General features: G+C 47.5%; 1 protein-coding gene across 1 annotated transcript in view; it reads left to right on the plus strand.

The window, feature by feature from the left end:
• The first annotated feature begins 2,430 nt into the window (after positions 1 to 2,430).
• Positions 2,431 to 21,903, plus strand: part of PSMD4 (proteasome 26S subunit ubiquitin receptor, non-ATPase 4) — a 498,575-nt gene continuing 479,102 nt past the window's right edge. Inside the window, exon 1 of the mRNA XM_069650246.1 lies at positions 2,431 to 2,562. Coding sequence (XP_069506347.1) covers positions 2,537 to 2,562 — 26 coding nt within the window. The 5' untranslated portion in view covers positions 2,431 to 2,536. The remainder of the gene's footprint in view (positions 2,563 to 21,903) is intronic.

Consider the following 21,903-nt stretch of genomic DNA (forward strand, 5'->3'; position numbering starts at 1 on the left):
TCGGACAATTGTAGTTGGAACAATTAGTATACAACCCTCCAAGATGCTCTGGGTAGGGCCAGCGCTGAACAAAAATTCCAATAAAATATATATAGAAGTGGGGGAGGTCCTAGGAAGGTTCTAGAGAATGTGGGTAGCAAAGTTCAAGATTTGGTCTAATGGGAGAAAAGAGTAGAGAGGAAAACCAAGGAGCAGGCTTGAGCAGTAGTGCAGTTTGCTGAGTACAAGAGTTGGAGATTAGAGTTTTTGCAGAGTGGTTAGTAAGAAAAGGACAGATTGTCCAATTTTTGATGGGGTTAATATGAGCACCAGATACAATGCTTGCTATCAAAGAGGACCCCAGGATTGCGAGCCTTGGGTGAGGGAGCAAGAATGTCAGTTGGGAAAGAGATAGGAGTGTGGGATGGATTTAGCAGAGAACGAAGCTGGGGGAAAAGTCCCATGGAAGGCTGCAAAATAGCCTATTTCGCTTCACTGAGGAGCCTTCGGATTGCTTGTCCAAACTTTCAGGATATCCACAGGCGGAAGTGGGGGTCGGCAAAATGTCCCTGCCCTCATTGATCAAAAGCAAGAGGGCAATAACCCCCCTTTGTTAAATGTTAAAGTTATTTGTACCGCGCACCGTCACCAACGGAATTGGGAATCTGGCAGATCTGTAAACGATAAGGTGGGATGGGTTAGTAAGGTGAAGAGGGAGAAGGATAGTGAGAGGAGTGGTGTTCTGTTGGCAGCTTCAACTCGGTATACACCGGGTGCTGAGCTTTGGTGCACGTATTGGATCGGTCTCAGTCCGCGTGTGCTGTTGCTCCGGCTTATGTGTTGTTGCAGTGTTGTGAAGTGCGTGCGGCTTGTGGTGCGAGAGATGGTTGTGTGAGTTTTTGAGTGAGATAAGTATGCAGAGTTTGAGGTTATATTGGTTAGTGGGTTACCTGACCTTTAGCATGCTAACATTCACAGTTTTCTCCAAGTGTGGCACTTGCTGGCCTTCACAGTCCTATCTAGAAGTGGCGCAGGCCAATGTTCAGAATTCTATCTAGGTGTGGGCATGCTTAACACATACATGCCAACATTCTGAGGCACCTAGCAGGGAGATTTCACGAGAGAATTCGGGAGACAACAATTTTCCCATAGGAACACATTGGGAAAATAATTATTTTAGGTGGGAGAACATGAAAAATAGCAATATTTTTCACTGTAAAATCGGGAGTCTCCCGCCTAAATCGGGAGGGTTGGCATGTATGTTAATATTCACAATCGTATCTAGGAGCGGCGCAGGCTGGTGTTCACAGCCCTAAGTGTGGCACATGCTAACATTCAAGTTTCATCTAGGCGTGGGCATGCTATCCTTCAATCAAAAACCTATCTAGATGCGTTGCAGTCTAATGTTCCCATTCTATCCAAGTGTGGACATGCCAACATTTACAATTCTATCCAAGTGTGGACATGGCAGCATTCACAGCCTTATCCAGACGCGACGCAGGCTAATGTTCACAATTCCATCTAAGTGTGGACATGCTAATATTTATTTACAATTCTATGAAAGTGTGGACATGCCAACACTCACAATTCCATCCAGATGCGAGGCATTTCACACACCCATTCACGCTGGAAGAGTTGTGGTGGGACCCGATTTCGGGATTTCGAAATCGGTTCCCCGCAAAAACCAGGACTGTAGCCACCCAACTTGCAAACCCTGGATGGGGTTTTTAAAATTCAAAAAATCCCAGGACCCTGGGTGATTTCCCTGGACTGTCCCGGGAAAACCGGGACTTCTGGTCACCCTTATCATTGGTATCACTGGAAAATGGTGTAAGTACCTGGCAGCGCCTGACAAATGTATAATACTTATAAACAAGCCAAAACGGTTGGCTTTGCCAATGCTTGTTTTTAACTGGACTTCAGTGGCGGACATGCATAGTGCTTATAAAGTGGCAGAAGGCAGACCCAGTTAAGACATTTTTATTACACCAGTAGTGTTTAGAGTGAAGTCATTAACTCTCAGAAGACTGCTTTGAAAAAACACTTGGCTGCATGCACTTCGAGCGCAAAGTTTGACGTAGCATGGGCCATGGCCAATCAATCAGTGTGTTTTAGAGTAGTGCGAAGGGCTATGTACATTTCTCAAAGATCCATATTTTCTGAAGGGGTGTGATGGGGAGGGTAACCGGTAACGTACACAAGTGGCTCTCGATCCTACTGTGAACCGTTGGCATCTATTAATTCCTCTTTTTCTCAGCGGCGCCCATCAATAACAGACCTCCGAGAAGGCACTCGGCGCTTGACACATTTTTGTTCTAAGATGGCAGCAGTGTTTCCCTGCTTTGTCCGTCTAGTTCCTCTTTCTATGTCTAATCCTCACCATTGGTGTACACTCCCTTTGTAAACTACATATCCCATCAGCATTCGGAGGCGGAACTAATTCGAGTTGTTTGTGACTGTTGAGCCATAGGATTGGTCAAACGATACGGGCCAATGAAGGACCTAGCTGACGGCCGGTGTGGGAGTGGGAGCTGCCAGTCAGAAACAATCGTCCAAGATGGTGCTGGAAAGTACTATGGTCTGGTAAGAGATAGGACAGGGGTCGGGGAATCGGAGTAATGTGGGGGATACGAAATTCACTTTCTGCGGTATACGGTACTCTTTATACGAGGTCATGTGGTCAACCCATCAGGCGAACCATTTGGGAACTGGGTAGAGAGGGGAGAGCAGAATCCCTGAGTCACGAGCAGTGCCGAGTGGCAATGAGTGCTCTGGTAGTGAAGCCGGGCCCTTGGTTGGCTGGGAGGTCTGTCCCCGAGGGAGGAAAGCGCGACAGTCACAGCTTTCCACACAGTGTCCCGAAAGGTTTATGCAAAATAGCCAAATGCCTCGTTTTAGCAGTAGGTGCTGGAGTTCGAGCTCTCAGCAATCACAGCAGAAACGCCAGAGGTGATGACACTGTGTGACGAGAGGATGGCAGGAAACTGTATAACGGAGAGGACTGGATATGACTTAACAAAAGTACAAATGGGTGTAAAGGAGATGAAGGACTAGTCAGTATATAGCTCCCAGAGCCCCAATATTTTTCTCAGTGTGCCACTGCCACCATCGGAGTTTATCATCGCACATAGTAATATCAGTGTTATGCAAATTGTGATACAATACAGAGTAGCGCTCGTCTATTGGGCTATGGTATATAAACTAAACACCACAGCAGGAATAGCAAATAGGAGGTGGCACAAGGGTCATGCAGATCTGTAACTTTCAGTCGAGCACGTTTTGATTTACGGATGGTCCTGGCAGGCAAAGACATTGCGAGGGAAGACTTGGGAGTCTGCGAGTACCCAGGGTGTTCTGCTGAAGGTATCAAGATGGTCAATTTTCTGGGAAGCCGACTTAAATAGGGCAGGTTTTAGAGTTCTAGCAGGATTTTCTAATTCTAATATATGTTTTGGATTACAATTTCTGTCATTTGTGTTTGAGTGCTCCAAGTCATTGGTGTCCATTTTCTATGTATATTGTATAGACTTCATCGAATTGTCGCGTTATTTTATCTCGGAAAATCTGGTCAACTTGACTGGTGAACTGTGTGTGGTCATCGTTATGTGCGGTCTGTGAGAGTATATGTGTGTGTATATATATATATATATATATATATATATATATATATATATATTTTTTTTTTTGTTTTGATCTTACGTTGTTGTCCAGGTGAGTGGAACTTGGAGGCTATTGAGTGGAATTGACAGTTATCCATTAGTGGGGAGGGGCGTCTCCAACACGAAATGTTGATGAATGAATCCTAACAAATAATTTCTCTGGGCTGCTTTCATTTATTTGGTGTCTTGTAATGTAAAGTGGTTTAATATAATACTGTTATGGTGTTTGTGTTTGATAAAGTTGTTTACGTTTGTGCTGTAAGGTATTTGCGCTGGTACTACAGCCATTGGACATTCATTACTTGTTTGTGTACATAGTTATGTGGTGCTCCAATTCAATGTTGTACTATAACAAGGGGGTTTGTTGTCTTACCTTCTATGAGTTAGAAAAGGATGTGCACAATACATCAAGTGCATACTGGTTTTTAAACCCATGTGATTGGGGCAACCATGATTTGAAGAAAACACATGTTTGCTACTGAAAAACACATATCTCGAATTAGAAAGGAAAATGTCAGCATTTATTAGTTTAAGCTGATGCTTTATCTTTTTTTGCAAAATATTTTTTGATACATAACAGTGCGAGGTAACCATTGTAATAAACCAACAAATAGTTCTATTGGCAATTCAGTGTAACATTTTTACAGATGACATACTTTGTTAAACATCCATATGCACATTTTAACAGTGGATTTTGCTTGTAAAAAATATATATATCCCATGTGATTGGGTATAGGAAACACAGGAAAAGGAATGTAAATGGAGGAGATGTTGATAGTAGGTCTCTAATGCCTGGCTGAAGTCTGACCTCATATACGGTCTTCTTCTGGGGCCAAAGAAGTCAGCAAACTCACTAGTCGTGCTTCGACTGGGAGCAGATGAACACAAGAGGTTTCGTGGTGGGGCGTCCTGCAAGTGGGCGGACGTCCCGTGGGAATAATCCAAGGATCCTCTGTTGATTAGTGCCAGGTCCGTTTTAATATTTCAGATGGCTGACCTGGTGGTGATTGGGGATGTGAGTCCGGAGTGGAGCTGGAGCCACACTAATGTAAGCTGGAACTTCAGTAGTCTAAGGTTGAATCATCTGAAGTGGATGGCTCATGGATATTTTCGTCTGGTTCGCCCTGCAAGAGTCGAGGCGAACTAAAACAGGACCGGCGTCAATTCAATGTTGGACTGGAGAGCGCGTTGGATATGGTGGAGGCCAGAGTGTGGGAGGCAGTTGAGGGCTGGAGTGTGTGGTGTGGGTTTGTGCAGATGTGGGTCTTGTAATATCAGACATCTTCTTTATATATAAAGCTGGATGTATGTGTGTTTGTCCGGCTGTACAAATCCACCCCGTTGTACCCACTACTACCACATTTTGCATGGATTCCTCATTTGTCTGGGGCAAGATTGTAGTCTGTTTGGATGCAGAAATGTATTCCGTAGACACCCTCATTTACTGATGCTCACCATTTACTGATGCTCACCTCAATTTGCTATAGTAGGTACTAGAAGGAAGCAAAATTTGGAAAAGTGTCTGAAGCAAACCGTTCAATATGTTGGTTATTTCTTTAAAATTGATTACTATTAAGTGACTGAAACATGCTGCACGGAAATGAACCTCACTTGGAAAAGCTCCACCTGCTGCAAAGTGAAAATCAATATCAAGAGCTTCTGAAACACAACTAGCAGCATGACTTGCTGACCAGAGGACAAGGGCAAATGAGATGCCAGAGCAAACTGAAGCAAGACTTGAGAGCAAGAGCAACATCCTCCAAGGCACATGAGACACCACTCGATTGGGACACGGGCAACGCTGGGTACCCCAGCTAGTAATGAATAAAGGATGAGCTGAAGACAGATCGGTCTGTTATTGGTTCTTACCTAACCAAATACATACTAGATCGGAGGGAGGTGGGGGGGGGGATTGGGGTGCAAAGAGACTTTCACACATGCGTTCGAATTACTTAGAGGTAGGGAGAGGGAAGGGAAAAGAGGGAGGAAACAGTTTGGGGTAGATTTATAGCTAAGCACTGGAATAGCATTGCAAGCTCTGAGTGGAAGCACAGTAAGGGGCCCAGAGAATTTGAAAGGAGATTTCTAGGGTCTGGATCAGTTGCTGGGGGGTGGAGGGAGTCATTGGAGCAGCATTATATTCACATTTAGTGTCTGACATTAAAATCACTGGCAACAGCTGCATTTAAGCGTGTGTGGGTGGTGGTGCTATCTTTCTGAAGCTCAATGTCCAGAGTAGTCTGCTGTAAATCTATAATTCCATTACCTGCACTAACAGCTGCAAATTGAGGCTCTGCTGCTCTGTGGCCTCTTGCCGGTGTGGGGGAGTCCAGCAAGTCCTGCATTGTTTTGAGAGCCTGCCATCTTTCATTCTGGTGACCCTAGCCCTGCAGAGGCTGTTCAAGCAAAACACTGCTCCTCCCGGCACCTCTAATGCTTTGTCTGTGTGCTTGGTGCAATCTGACTGCAGGACTGTCTTTCATTGCTGGGCTGGGCATGTATTGGCAGTCTGGTGTGTGGATCCCTGTGGCTCTGTGCGTTTCTCTTCCTCCCTGTGCTGGTGGGGAGTGGATGCTGCAGACCTGGATAGTGATGGTTCTGGAGGAGTGGATGGATGACTGGATGCGCACACTCGCTCTTTACTCAGCTGGCCTTTTTTGCCCTGGCCTGAGAGGACCATGTGGATCCACCCGCATCATGGTGCCCTTCGCTGCCCACCTCGCATTGCTGATTGTGGATTCACGTTCTGGTGGTTGGGGCCTGCCTGGTGGTGTATCGCTGCTCTACTGCAGTGACTCTCCTGGATTGGTTTTGCCGAGTCTGTGGTATTTAAGTTGGTTGAAGACACTTGGCATTCTGCTGATTGGCATCTGTTGGGGGAAGTTTTAAAACTGCAGTGTGCAAGTGACCTAGGTGATCTGGTTTATTGTGTTTGAGCACTAAATTGAGCTATTAGTCGGTACGGATAGCGTAGTTACATTGAAACTATATTCGCTCCATGAGGTCTAATTGTCCATATTGCATAGAGCTGCAGCATAGTGAGCAATACGGAGGAGTACCTGAGCAGAGGCTGACACGGGACACCTCTGAGCGCGAACCATCATAGCATATGTCATTGTGGGATAACCGGGAGAAAATTCATTGTGGTATGAATGAATTATGTTGTGGTGCGACGGAGTCAGATTGATCTTTATTTTGTCATTGACTGAGGCTAAGCATGAACGTAAACTGTGGGATCTTGTCCGAATGGATGATTGTGGTTTAACTCTGCCCAGCGTGGCTTTGCCTCTGGTTTTGCAGTGGGGCTAATGCTGTGGGATACCCTGCTGCCAAGTTCTCGGTTTGCCTTCTTCCTCCTCTGTCGGGGCATTTTGGGCTCCCCATTGTGATAGCGTACACGACGCTGCTAGGATGGCAGTGGTTTGCCGGTGCATGGGCGCTCAACTTCTGGTGAGCAGCCCCCTGGCACTAGAGCTTAATACATTTTTCATCTGTTAATCTACACCAGGGGTCTGCAACCTGTGCCTCTCCAGCTGTATGAACTGCGCCCCTCGTGATCCCTCACTGATGATTATGCTACCTAGGTCTCATGATTGGAGTGGTATTCCAAAACACCTGGAGATCCAAAGGCTGCATACCCCTTCTCAGACCCACTCTGACCCCCATCTGCAGCTAGCTGTTGCCCTAGGGTTTCTTTCATTGTCCGAGGGATTTCTTGAAGGTAAACTCTAATTGGCTGGTTCAATCTCCATATGAGGGGGCGGGAAACTGCAAGCCCATTTGACTCTGTGCCTGGTAGTCTTGTCTCCAGAAATGGTTTTATTGTATGAGGGGTAGACAGTGCTCTTTGTTAATCTTAAACACCCTCCATTGAGGCTGTGGATCATTATTCATTATCAGCCCTGTCCCCCAATATATCTTAATTGCTTGCAGATAAATGCAGGTTTTCATTTTTGTCAGCTTCGTACTCTATACGCTGGTCTAAAAAAATGAACTCTACAGACATAATAGACCGACCTGCCTGGACAAGTTGAGTGGGAGGTTGACTGTGGCAAAGGGCAGGATAAGTGGGCTTGAGGGCTGGTGACATTTACCACACCCTAGGAGTTGCTCCACAATATACATCATGAGGATTCTGGGCGTACTGGAGTCGACTCTGATCAAGTGTACAAAAACTTTAATGGAATAATTTCTTAGGTATTCTTGCAGGCTCATTCCCCGCTCCTCTCAGTTCCTGGTTGAAAAAGCCCACAGGTCGTCGGTGCACATGCTGAAGATGGGCTAACCTCCTCCAGCCATCATTGTTAGAATGTCACTTACAGGAACAGGTGTGGTGTTGAGATTTCACCCACTCTGGTGAAAATGTAGAGGTTATGAGATATGCAATGCTATTTCCAGCCAAGCTGTGCATCAGGATCACTTTTTTAAGACTCGTCTTGAAGCACAAATGCCTCAGCCCCGCCCTACCTCTCAGAAACCATTGTCAGAGAGGCATTGTCTCGTCCCAAGAGAACTGACCATGCCAACAAACTACGCATCCCAAACATTCTTGGAGCCAAAGAGGGGGTATCGGGTTTCCCCACATTGCACCCAAACTCTGGAACTCCCTCCCAAACACCCTCAGAGCTGAGACCTCCCTCCCAGCATTCCGCAAAACTCTTAAGACCACTCTGTTCAACTAACCTTTGCTCCCGTGGTAAACTTTAACTCTGTACCATGCTTTCATGTGTAACATGTATGAATCTGCCATCAAGCTCGCTGTCTGTAACAGAGCCACAATGCCTCTGGGCTGATGTGTGCTTTACAAATACTAAATAATAAATCTACAAAAATTAGGCCCACTTTTTTTTACCCCCAACATAAGAGTCCCTCTTATGGTCCTATGGTGGTCTTGTTTCTAGAGTAAATTCTATGGATCGGGTGAAAAGGAGGATCTCCCCCCCCCCCCCCCCCCCCTCCCCAGTGAACAGTCCTTTGTATTCCCTGGTTCTCCATACAGCGCTTGGACCTTTTGACGCAGGGTCCATGTAGTCAAAAGGATGCCATACTGACCCCATTGCATTTCATCAAGTTACCCTACCTGTGCCATTACAGAAGCGGATCAGCCATGTGCGTATCTCGCAGGTGGCAGATCAACAAGGAATAGAACATACATTAACTGCTAGACCATGCCCCATGAGCACAATCGGCCTCTGAAATTCGGAGTGAGTAGGGTTGATGGCCATGTCGTTTTTCCCCTTATGTAATGGCACAGTTGGCTAAAAAACGATACAGTGTTAATATGCCCAGAGCAATTGGCAGTTATGATTTAATCCAAACCTTTCTATCTGTCACTAATCGGTTGTGGAATAGGACTTGGCCAGTGTACTAATGCCCTGAGCGCAGTGTAAGCAGAGCTACTGACTGAAGAGAACAAGGTCCTTGCTGTTGGCTGCTGTTTTTCAGGACCCTGGGTGACAATGGTACATTTTAAGTAGGATACTGCTGGCAGTCCTCAACATTTGCACTCGCCATTGGCTAGTGATAATTGACTCATTGACTGTGACAAATAGTGTGCTGTCTGCATGTGAAGAAATTAGGGTAGGTGACTTTATATGCCTCGCTAATAGCTTGTTATGTTAAAGGATATTTATACCACACACTATCACCACCAAAGTAGTCCCCTGGCGCTCTGGTGGATCTGAAAGTTAAGATGGTAGGATCGGTTAGTAGGGTGTAGCGGGATAAAGGTAGAGCAAGATTTGTGATGTCCTGTTGGCAGCTTCAGTTCGGTTAGCACCGTTCGCTGAGCATGGGTGCGGTTTATGGATCTATGGGCTCCCATGTGCTGTTGTGCGAGACTGGTTTGTTTTTGTTGTGTAGTAAGTGTTTTTGGTTTGCAGTGCAAGAGAGTGGTTGTGTTAGGGTTTCAGAGGCGTATGCTGACAGTTGAGCAGATTGGTTAGTGCGGTTAACTCGTTCCTTTGGGCGTCTGTTTTGGGTGTTGTTTGCCTGGCTGTCTGCTGGAGCGTTCTTCTGTGGTTCATTCACCCGGTTCTGCGCAAAGCAGTGGCCCATCTCTGTGGCTGTCTAGTGATCTGTGGGTAGGAAAGGAGGGGGCGCCTCCCCGACGCAGGGTTGAGATTGCAAAGGTTGTGGGTTGATACTTGGTCGTAAGTGGGCTTTGCCTAGAAAAGTGGTTTGGCTTGGGAGGCTGAGTCCTGGAGGGTTATTTATTTTTAATTTATTTTTCAGTTGATTTCGTCTGGTTCTGTGTAAAGAGCCATATTTTGACTAGTTTCCTGAATTTTAGGTGGTCCTTTGTATTTCTTTTGGGATGGTGTTCCAAGTTTGCTGCCAGATGAGAGGAGGCTCCCCCCTAGCTTTTTCCTTGTGTATGGTTTTGATTCTAGGCGGATGTCGTTGCTTGATCTGAGTGTTCTTGTTGGTTGCTAAATCATTATTTTCTTTTGTAGGATTTCTTCTCCTTGGCCGTGGGTTGCTCTGTGTGTTATGCACATTGTTTTGTACGTTATTCGCTGTTTGATTGGAAGCCAGTGTAATATCTATAGCGCTAGGGTGATGTGGTCTGTTCGTGATAGTTTGAGGAGAGGTCTGGCTGCTGCTTTTTGGATACTTTGTAGTTTCTTCAGCGGGTGTTCTGGCATTCTGAGTTAGCGGTTGTTGGCGTAGTCAACTCTTGACATGATGAGGGCAATGATTGTCAGTGTTTTATGGGTGATGAACAGGAAGGGTAGGATTCTTTTTAGAGTGTAGGAGGAAAAAGCATTTCTTGATTGTGGTTCCTTGTGGTTCTAATGTTAGCGCTTTGTCCATTAGGATTCCAAGGTATTTTACTTTTTTTGATGGTGTGGGTGATGTTCGTAGTGGCCATGGGTTATAAATGTTTCCAGGTTTTTGGATATAATCATGATTTCTGTCTTACCTGGGTTGAGTTTTAGGCTGTTTGTGTTCATCCAGTCGTAGAGTTCTTTGAGACATTCTCCCAGCGCTATCTTCGATTTTATAGATGATTTGTGGGTCATCTGCGTAGTTGTAGCATTTAAGGTTGTGTTTTTAGATGCCCTTCATTAGCAAAGCCCTGGTAGATGTTAAGGAACAGTGAGGATAGGGATGATCCTTGTGATACTCCAGTCTGTCCCGTGCAGCGGATTGGAAGGGTTTTATCCAGGCAATTTCCGTTCAGTTTGCTAGGAATAATTTAATCCATAGTAGGGCTAAGTCTGTTATTACTATTATTATATTCTCTTGATGAGAATGTCATTACTGACTGTTGAACGCTGCGGAAAGGCTGATTGGTATTAGGGCAAAGTTTGTGTTGGAGTCTGCGTTGTCTTTAGCTCATCCCAGATAGACAGGAGTGCAGTTTCTGCTCCAATTGTGCCTGGTCCACCTACTGGTGTTTTTCTACGTGTTCTTGTTAGTTTGTAGACAGAGGTTTGTAGCAGTTTTATTGAGTAGGGGATGTTTGAAAAAGGTCTGCAGTTGGAGTGGTCTTCCACATCTCTCGTGTCTTTGAGGAGTGGTTTGATGCGCACCAATTTGAATGATTGCGGTACTTTTCCCTATTGCGATGAGTGTTGGATTCCAGTGGTGCGCCCTGGGTGAGGATGGATTTGAAAATGTCTAGGGGGCAGGGGTCCACGGGGGAGCCTGCTTTGTTGCTATATCTTACCAGCTCAACAAATGTCTCTACTGATATTTGTGGGAAGCTTTGGAGTTTATGCTGTGGTTCCTCGTTTGGCGGGGTTGGTTGTGTTTGGGTTGACCGGTCTGCTTTGTATAATTTGATGTATGTCGCAGACTTTTTTAGTTTTTCTTTTTTTCTTTTTTTTTTTTTGGAAGTGATCCGCTAGGTCGTTGCATAGTTTCTGTGAAGGTACCGGAGTGGTGTTGCATGTCGGTGGGTTCCTCATTTCGTTCATGATGTTGAACAGTTCTTTTTGGGTGTTGGTTGCTTTGGTGATTCTGCTGCCATAGTGTGTTTTTTTTTTTTTTTTTTTTTTAAATTTTTTTTTATTTTTTTTTTCTTTTTTCTTTTTGGCCTTTTTGAATTTCTTTTTTGTAAGATCGGATTTGTTGTTGGAATTGGGCTTTCTTTGCTTGCTTGTATTCTTTCCTCTATTCTAGTTCAAGTTTGTTCTTTTTCATGGTGCTGAGCAGTGGGGTAAACCATTTTGCCATTGCTCTTCTTTCTTATTTTTTATTTTTTAATTAAACATTTTATAGTTTTCCAATAACCTAAAACATACAGCCTTGCACTGCGAGGTAACAATTACTTCCTTTACCCGCCAAACATTGAATTCACACCATGGCTACAGTTTGAGAGTCTCTTAACACGTCTAGTTACATTTACTACACCAGTGTCTCGTATTCCTGGTTCCCTTCACATGTCCACAGGTGACAGTTCAGTCTGTCGGTACAAACCTCCCCTCAGTGTGTATCTTCCCACTACTGCCATATTTTCTGGGCTTTCTCGGGACACCACCTAGCAATAGAAACTTTTTCCATTGCAATACAAATGTCCACATCTGTGGTCCATTGCGCATAACTCGGTGTCGTCTCAGAACCCCAAAGTTGCGTTATGTTCCTCTTGATCAATGCAGTGGTGGTGGATAAAAACAGTTTTACGTATCGTGACAGTACAGTATCCTCCTCTATCCCCAACAACAACTGTTTTCTGTTTCTGTGAATCACCTTGCCCATTACCCTTGACAGTTCATCGCAGCACTGCTGCCAGTATTGCTGAATAAGAGTACATTCCCACAGGATGTGATAGAAGGAGCCTTCCTCACTTTTGCATCTCAAACAGGATGGGTTGGTGGTTTTCTCCCATCTGAATAATGCTACCCATGGATAATAAATTCTATGCAATATCTTCAGTTGGATTAACCTGAGCCTGGAAGAGATAGTCGATACTCTGGGAAACATCAGTGCAGCTACCCATTCTTCCGGGGGCATGGCACCCACATCCCTCTCCCATTTGGTTTTCAGACCTATTGGTTCATTGGTGACAAAAGAGGTTATGGAACTGTACATAGTTGACGTGACTTTGTGCTTGATCATTTCCGGGAATAGGTTACGTTCCAGCGGGGTATAGTTAAGCATATCAATCATGCCAGGGAGGTGGGCCTGCAGCGCGTGTTTAAGTTGCGTGTAGTGATACTGCTCGTTCGGGGGGGAGGAGTCAGTACAAAGGTGGTGGCTAGGTCTGCGAATGGTATTATCTTGTTTTCTCTCGCATCTCCAATTTTCGTTATGCCTAGTTGTAACCAAGAGGGCCATTTAGGTAGTTTGTTCAGTTCTGGGAGGTGTTTATTGTCCCACAGTGGTTGTACTGGGGTTCGTTTTTTGTCCCAACCTGTATTTATGTGTATCCGTCCATACTTGAGTTATGTGTGACAGCATGGATGGGGCAGCTGGCCGGTCCTTTTTGCGAGAGAGGTATTTCATGATGGGCCTTTCTTGTGGATTTAGGTCTTGTGTTCTGTTGTGCAGCAGTGTGCTATCTCCATGAAGTTTATTGTTCACTATGGCCATTTGTCTGGCCCAGTAGTAGGTTTGTAACCGGGGGAGTCCAATCCCACCCTCCCATACGGATCTTTGTAGGGTGGTGAGTGCTAGGCGTGGATGACCCCCCCCCCCCCCCGGTTCCATAGGAGGTTCCTGTGTTTGGTCTATTTTATGAAATTCACTAGGCGCTATGGGTAACGGAGCGTTTTGTAATATATAAAGAAAGCGGGGGAGAGCCATCTTGAAGTGTTGCGCGTCCTGTTAGTGTTAGTGGTAGGGACATCCAGTGTCGATGTCTTCTTTGAACCTTATCGTTATTGGGGGTAAGATTTTGGGCACATACGTTAGATTATTTGTAATTTGTATGCCTAGGTACCTGAATTGCTCTTTTTTTTTTTTAACGCGGTAGGGGCATTCGTCCGGCACTGTTATCTGTTTGCTTCAATGGGAACAATATGGATTTAGACCAGTTGACACGAAGACCACTAAAAATGGTATACCTATTTAGTAATCGCGTCACGAGGGGGCAGGATTCTCTTGGGTCTTATACGTATATTAGCAGGTCGTCCGTGTATAAGGACACCTTGTCTTCCCAGCCATCCGCACACCTGAAGCCACTCCATGTTTGTGCGGTTCTTAATAGGATTGCCAGAGGTTCAATTGCCAACGTGAAGATTAAAGCCGATAAGGGGCAACCTTGTCTTGTACCTTTACCTAATTGGAACGGGTTAGAAACATGTCCATTCATCTTTTTGTTACTGCTTCAGGGGAGTTATATAGTAGTTCAACCCAGCTCATGAAATATGGTCCTATGCCCATGTGTTGCATAATTACCCAGATTGCTTCCCAATAGACCGAGTCGAAAGCTTTTTCAAAGTCTATAGCGAGTAAGGCCAGGGGACCTTGGAGCTCGGGTAGTTTTTCTAGTGCTGTATGTAGTCTGTATATATTCTGTCAAGTGGATCTTTGCGGCATGGACCCACATTGGTCCGGATGCACCCGTGAGTGTATAACTTGTTGCAGCCGATTGGCCAGCACTTTTGCTAATAGTTTGGCCTCACTGTTTATAAGAGAGATGGGTCTGTAGGAGCTGCACTTGTCAGGTGGTTTATCTGCTTTCGGCAGAACTATTATCGTGGCTCTTAGGTCTGGGGGGAGACAACCCTGTGAGTGCGAGTGCTGTAATAGGCGTAATAAGTGTGGGGAGGTTACATTTGCACTTATCTTCTTCCATATTTCAATGGGGAAGCCGTTCGGGCCTGGTGTTTTACCTGATTGAAGTTCCGACATGGCCAGGGTTATTTCTTCCTCTGTGATTTCTTGTTCTAATAAGTTAAACTGTTGTCCGTTTGGGGTGGGAAGGGCAATTTCCTCCAGGATGTTGGCTGCAAGCGGTGAGCATGGTGCTCTGTACAACTCGGCGCAGTAGTTGCGAAGCCTTCTGCTATGTCTCAGTCTGCCACTAGTGGTTCCGATTTCCCTGTTGTCAGTTTCCTGACTTGGGTGAGGCCCAGATCTCTGCGTTCTAGCCATGCCAGTATTTTCCCCGCTCTGTCCCGTTTCGTATACCTTTGCCCGCATTGCTGTGTGTGCTTGTTTTGCATTGTCTAAAGCTATGTGTTGCAGTTGTTTCTGTGCTAGTTGTATTGCATGATGTGTTTCTGGTTGGTCAAGGGTCAGGTGGGCAACCTCAGCGTTTTGTACTTTTGCTTCGGCTTTGCGTATCGCTTTTAGGTGTTTTTTCTTGTGTGCTGTGGTCCAGCATATAATTTCACCTCTGAGCACTGTTTTTAGTGCCTCCCATAGCGTTCCCGGGCTGTCTACAGAGCCGGTATTTATCTCAAAGTATGATTCAGTGATCTTTTGGATATGTTCTGGGAGTCCTAAATAGTAGCTATTCAGTCGCCAATTGGGCGGGGGGACCGATCTGTTGGTTTTGATCATTATTATGAGTGGGGAATGGTCCGATATGCCTCTAGGAAGTAGTTGTGCTTCACATGCTTCATGTATATTACCTAATAGCAAGAAGAAATAATCTTGTCTGGACAGTGAGGCATGTGCTCCGGAGTGATGAGTATTCCTTTATGTCAGGGTGTAGTGTCCTCCACACGTCTTGCAGCCCTAGTGCGTTAGTGAATGTGGCAAGTTTGGTGCGTACGTCTGGGTTTCTGGATCGTACATGTGTTCGGTCAAGGTCTATGTTCATCACTTCGTTGATGTCTCCTCCAATTAATGTGAGGTCCGTAGAGTTGCTGGCGAGTAGGGGCGTGATGTCATGGTTATGGTGCATTCCCAGAGAGTCCCTGTTGTGTGTACAAATCTACCTCCCGTATCTTGTGTGACAGTAGAAGGTATAAAGGGGAGTCTTTTGTGTACTAGAATTAGTACCCCTCGTGATCCCATGGTGAATCCGGCGTGTAACGCCAGCCGGTAGTTGGTGCGTTTGAATAGTGTTCAGTTTGTGCCAGCTAAGTGTGTCTCTGTAAGGAACGCCACATCTAGAGAGTGACGATTCAATAACTGTAGGACTAAGCGCCTTTTGATGCTGTTGCCAAGCCCATTTACATTCCATTTCAACACTTGGGTGGTTCTGTTTTTATTCCCATTAGAAGTTCCTGCCATCTGAGATGTACATGAGTGGTGTCAGTGTGTGTGTTGGACATCTGGGGATGCGGTATGTTTTGGCATCGTGGTTAGGGATTTGTCGCGTCCATATGTGGGGTGGTTTTTTGACGGGACATGCTCACTCGTTTGTGTGACGTGACTTGCTGGTAAGGAAAGCATTCCATCATACGTGTTGGAGATGGTGTGATTCTTAACGCTGCAACTTTGATTCCCCCCCCATACTCCACCCAACTTGAAGCATCTGTCGCCCAATATAACAAAACTAAACTCGCTGTCGAAAATAGACAGTTAACTCGATAACCCAACCCGAAGTATCTGTCGCCCTTACATCAAAACTTTGGTTGTCAACTGGACAACTCACATCTACTGCACTGAACTATAGCTCTGATATCTACCCCTGAGGTAAGTGGTTGGGGAGAAGCTACTTTTCGTGTTGTAGTGGGAGAGAAGCACAATAAGAACAAAACAGGGGGGTAAGGAGAGAGGGAGGGTGGCCTCCGCGACACCACATGTGAAAGTATGTCTTGCCTTGTGTGAGGTGTCGGGACATTCGGACGTCTTCTGGTGGGTCTTGTGCTAGTGCGTGTGGCTGGGCTAGACGCTGGTGGCCTAGGGTGCCTGCCCCTGTTGCTTCGTGCTGTTGCCCAGTCTCCGTCTATGTGGTGTTCAGCCCAGCGCCATGCTTCCTTTGGATCGTTGAAACGGATTGTCGTTCCTTTATGATAGATTTTAAACTGGGCAGGGAAAAGCAGACCGTATATTACTGCCTGCGTTTGAAGTTGTCTTTTTAAGCTGGTGAAAGGATTGTCTGGCTTTCTGTACTTCGCGCGTGTAGTCAGGGGGGCGGGGGGTGGGTAAGGCAACTCTGGAGCCGTTGAAGGTGATAGTGTCCTTGGCACGGGCCCATTGTAGCAGTGCATCGCGGTCTCTGTAATTTAGGAGCCTCGCTATTACGGTTCTTGGAGGCGCACCAGGCACTGGCCTTCCCGTGGGCATATGATGTGCCCTCTCGATGGAAAAACTTCGAGAAGGAGTCCGGTTCAAACAGCTCGGTAAGCCATTGTTCGAGAGAGTTCCCTGCACGGGCCTCCTATTTTTTTCCGGAATGCCAAGTATCCACACATTGTTGCACCTGGCTCTCCCTTCTCCCTCCTCAATTCTGTCTTCCAGGGTCTTGAGCTTGGCTGTGACCCACTGGAGCTGCTGTTGCATATTGGTTAGGCCGTCTACTGCATTGGAGATGCGATGTTCGGCCTCTCCGGTACGTGCTGACAGTTTCTGTAGATCATGCCTGAGGAGGGAGACGTCCAAGCTTATCCCGTCCATCTTCTGCTCCATTGATGTGCGTGAATCCGCTATAGCGGCCATGACGTCCTTTAAAGAGAGCATGTGTTCAGGCTCTGTTTCCATGGGGTCCAATGGTTGGAACTCCTGGGTTTGGGTCGGGGGTATTGTTTATTGGTCTATTCTGTTTTGTACGGGAGGTTTCTTCAGTTTCTTTTCCCATGTTTACTGACGGGTCTCGCCACTGGGCAGGTGTGATTCTGATGTATTTCTCGCTGTCCTTGCTGTCTGGAAAGCTGTGTGTTTTAGTCTAAGGTCTCGTGATGTTTGACACTCAGCCTTTTTTTTTTTTTGGCTGCAGTCAGTATTGCTATCCAGCTGGGGGCTGTGCCGCGTTCGTATACCTCAGTGGGGGGAGGAAGCGTGTCCGAGGGCAGGTCCCGCTGGGTACAGAGGTGACGTTCCACAATTTTGCCCTTTTAGCCATTGATGGTTTTCAGGGGTATCGTGGTGTCCCGGCGTATTAGGTTGTATGCGAGGTCGTGCCCAATGTGCTATGTCTTTTCTGGGGCCTGGTATTGACCACTATCCACACCCCGTCGTCGGTGGGGCCTGGGCAGCGATCCTCAGCTCTGCAGCCCGTGTGGTGTATGTTTCCGGGCCCGGGCTATGCTGTCACTTTCCTCTGGGTTACCCCCATGTCTGCGGGCGTCCTGGTGTGGGTGCTGTCGTTGCCAAGGCGGTCGTGTGGATGCTGCGGATACCTCGCTCCCCCCGGGAGGGGCTACTTTGGCAGAGGAAGGTTCACTGGCGCCGCACACAGCATATGGTGTGCCGCCAGTTCTCCGGTTGTTAGTTCAGAGCGGTTAGTGTTCCGTTTACGCAGAGAGGTTGCTTGGGATCCCTTAAATGAGTCGGCACTTGGTTGAAGAAGAGTCTCTGGCACTCTACGTAGTGTGCACCATTTCCGGGGGCACCGCGGTCTCTCCCGTCCTTGTGCTAGCTGTTTTCTGCCCTGGTTGCTCAAGGGGCTGCGCTGCTGGGTGTCACTCCCCGACTGGGCTTGGTGCAGACAGAAGGGAGGTTACAGGTGTCGGCGCGTAGTGTACGCGCTGACACTGCTGCATGCCCCTCAGTCCTCTTCCCCCCCCCCTGCCTCTCTTGGCGGTATGTGGGCTGGTGGGGTCACACACTTGGACCAGCTTGTGTTTGGGGGGGGGGTGGTCGCTGTAACACACGGTGCATGGGCCGCTGAGGGGCAATCACCAGAGAGGCAGTGTCTCGGCTGCCTACTTCCTTGTTTGGTTCTCCTTGTTCGTGCGTGTGTTGGGAACCCGTGTCCGGGGGGGGCAGCGGCAGGGCAAGGCCAGCTCAGGGCGCCGCAGGGCTGGGGCACGCCTGCCAGCAGCCTCCGCGGGCCCAGTTCGCCATCCGGAGGCACTCGCCTTGGGATACGTCAATCCCGCCTCCCAGGCGGCGGCCGCTCCAAGTCCGCAGGAGGGATTTGCTTCTGCCTGGCTGCTGCTTCTGTCGGGGACCGCTTGAGTGGGCCACTAGCCGGTTGGGTTGATCTCTGGGCAGCGGACCCGCCTTGCCGCAGGTGTCGGGCGGAATGCCCGTCTGGAGTCCGCAGCGGTGCCGCACTGTTCACTGTACCCCACACGTAGGATGGCCTCGACTAGGCAGCCATCTTGGGGACGCGTGGGTCGGCAACCGCGCCCGTCTTCACTCGCTCCTAGCCCCTTTCCCTTCGGCCGATTTTTCTCCGTCCCGCAGTCCAGTTGGGCACAAGGATGTCCGTTACATGTAGGGGGTATTCATGAACCCTGCAGATGTCGAAAACGGACGATTTTGGCAGGATTGATGCTGCGGTCGCGGGAGCGACAGACTTACGACTGACTCATTGTGCTGTTGGCCACGCCCTCCTGCTCTCCTCTTTCTCGATGGGGTGAAAAATTGCCGTCGATTGGTTCAGCGATCCATTTATGAAGAAGCTCTGTTTTCCATCAAGGTCAGCTTCGATCAGGTTAATGGTAGTTCGTTTTGTGAGTTCAAGTTTTTCTATTAAGTTGCTCGCTTGGACGGCCTTCCGGTTTCTTTTTGTGATAGTTGGGAGTTTTATCGAGCTGCTTGGCTGCTAGCATGATCACAAATGGAATGATGAGTTGGTCGCTCCTGACTATCTGTATTGGTGGTGCGATGGTGATAAGATTTTTTTGGTGAAAATTGCGTCCAGTGTCCCCCTCTTTCCTGCTGTGTGTTGCTCCTTTTTAAAAAAAAAAAAAAAAAACTTTGGTTTTATTCACATTTTCGTTATATAACAAACGGGTTCATTGTGAGTACAAATTTAACACCTTCAGCAAACCCTTAAACCCAACCCCACCCCATCCCCCCCAATAAATTGTTCAATCAAAACTTTAACCGCGGGAGCTTGCATATGACCTCTTCTTCTCGAAGCCTGGGAGCTGAACTATACGTTCGCATCTGTGTGGCTGTATTTCGTCTGCTGTCCCCCGGGCCGTGGGTCGCACAGTTTACCTTGGATACCACTCATTCCAGTTCCCGCCCTTCCCACACCTGAGTGTCCACGTGGCGTCAATGGGCATCCCAAACCCATGCCTGATGGACACCGTACCAGTTCGCTTGAAAAGTGGCAGACTCATAATTGACCATCGCCGTCAGTTTGTCCATGAGGAACATGTTCTTTTTTAACCAATATGCCTTAGAGGGGGTCTCCGGGCTCTTCCATCTCTGCCCCAGGGCCACCCTACCCGCCCGCAACATTGTTTCCCACATTCTCGGGTACCTGTATGTTTCCGCCTCCTCCGGGGGGAGGCCCAACAGCATTGTGAACAGATTTTGTGGGAGTAGTTCTTCGGTGACCTCCGCAATCCACCCCCTTACACTCTCCCAAAACTTCTGAACCCTTGGGCAGTACCACCACATGTGGCCCCTCGTTCCCACCTGGCTGCATCCCCTTGGGCATCTGGGTGACACCCCTGGGACATTTTTGACAGTTTCACTGGGTCCCTATGCCACCACTGCAGGATCTTGAAATTGTGCTCCCATGTCTGACGTGAATAGGTTCCCATGGAATGCTATTTTGAATATCCTGGACCATGTGTCCTCTGAAAGGGCTTCCCCGGCTAGGTCATTCCAAAACCTGCGAAATCCCCCTCCTCCCCTCTTAAGTTCTCGGTATTCAATATTTTGTACATCTTGGACACTGCCCCCTTCCTTGTTGTCACCGTGTCCAATAGTTTCTCAAAGGGGGTTAGCTGTCTCCGCAAGTTCTGGCCCCATGACTGGTCGCAGAGCATGCCCTTTAGGCGCAGATATTCGAAAATTGAGTGACCCCCGCCCAAGAGCCCCACTCCTTTCCTCGTATTCGAGGAATTCGCCCTCTTTGAACATTTGCGCCGCCCATTCCATCCCCCTGTCCGACCAGGACTGACCATTCCTGAACCCCCTGCTACCGAGATAGATTGGGCGGCCCCAGAGTGAGGACATCGGTGACGGCCATGAAGTGAGGTGGGCGGTCTGGGGCTCTTTCCAGATCGACAAGAGTACTCCCAAGGTTAGATGGGCTTTCAGTCTGCTCGGGATGGACCTGCGCGGCATCCACAGAAGATCACATACTTTTAGAGGGTGGGCATCTATATCTTCTAGGTAGGACCACTCGGTACCCATCCCCTCTTTCATATGTTCCAGTAGCACGCGCAACTGGGCGGCCCGGTAATAGAGAAGAAAGTCCGGTAGCCCAAAACCCCCCTTTTCCCTTGGTAGAGTTAAAGTAGCTCTCCCTATCCTCGGGGTCTTCCCCTGCCATATGAACTCTCGCACTGCCTTCTGTAGATCCCGGAAGGTTTGGTCGGGAACCCCAGCCGGGAGAGCCGTGAAGAGGTACAGCAGTCTCAGCAGGATGTTCATTTTTACCGCCGTCATACGACCATACCAGGACAGGATCATCCCACCCCATCTCCTATGGTCTGATGCAATCCCTGCCATTGCGGGGCTATAGTTAGTTGGGGCCAGCTTTGAAAGGTCTCTGGTGAGGCGAATACCTAAGTATTGAATGGAGTCTTTCCCCACTACAATCCCCTTATACCTGTCCAAGGGATCCAGCCTCGGGTCCCGGACCCTCATAGGGAGTAACCCCGAGAACTGCCCAAAGGCTGTCATCAAAGATGGGGGGGTTTGGAGGGGAGGGAGGAGCCGGGCTCCACCAAGTATGCCAGGACGTCATCAGCGAACAGGGAGAGCTTAAACTCCACTTCAACTCTTTTTTTCTTTTTTATTTTTTATTTTTTATTTTTTCTTTATTGGTTTTAGAAAAACAAGAGAGGCAAACAGTAATCAAAGAAAATTGTACATCTTCCAGCGGTACATGTCAGACAATCAAATGCAAAATAAAAGACGCTATTGGAATCACTTAATCTTGTGACAGTTCCATTTGCCTGGGTATGTCTCTTACACTGTTCGTCTCAACCCACTCCCGCCCCCCCTCCCCCACTTGGAGTAATGTACATCACAGGTATGATCATTTAACAAAAACACTGGAAGCGCATAATTTATACAGTGCAACATCTACGAGCACCGTGGCAACTGGGAATGAGTCTCTGACCGCGTATAGTGTTCTTTTGAGTTTGGCATCGTTAGATCAAGCTTCTGAGGGTTCCTCTGACTGAGAGTCCGTGACTGGTGTAATATATTTATTCTTGAAGTCCATCCATAGGGTTTCACATTTCGCTGCTTTATTATGTAGGGAGGCCGTGATCGTTTCCATCACGTAAATGTTCGTGGCCTGTTTAATCCATTCATTCTTTCCCGGGGCTGGAGGAGA

This window comes from Ambystoma mexicanum, chromosome 1p (assembly GCF_040938575.1).
Source record: "Ambystoma mexicanum isolate Mex_15411 chromosome 1p, UKY_AmexF1_1, whole genome shotgun sequence".
Lineage (NCBI taxonomy): Eukaryota > Metazoa > Chordata > Amphibia > Caudata > Ambystomatidae > Ambystoma > Ambystoma mexicanum.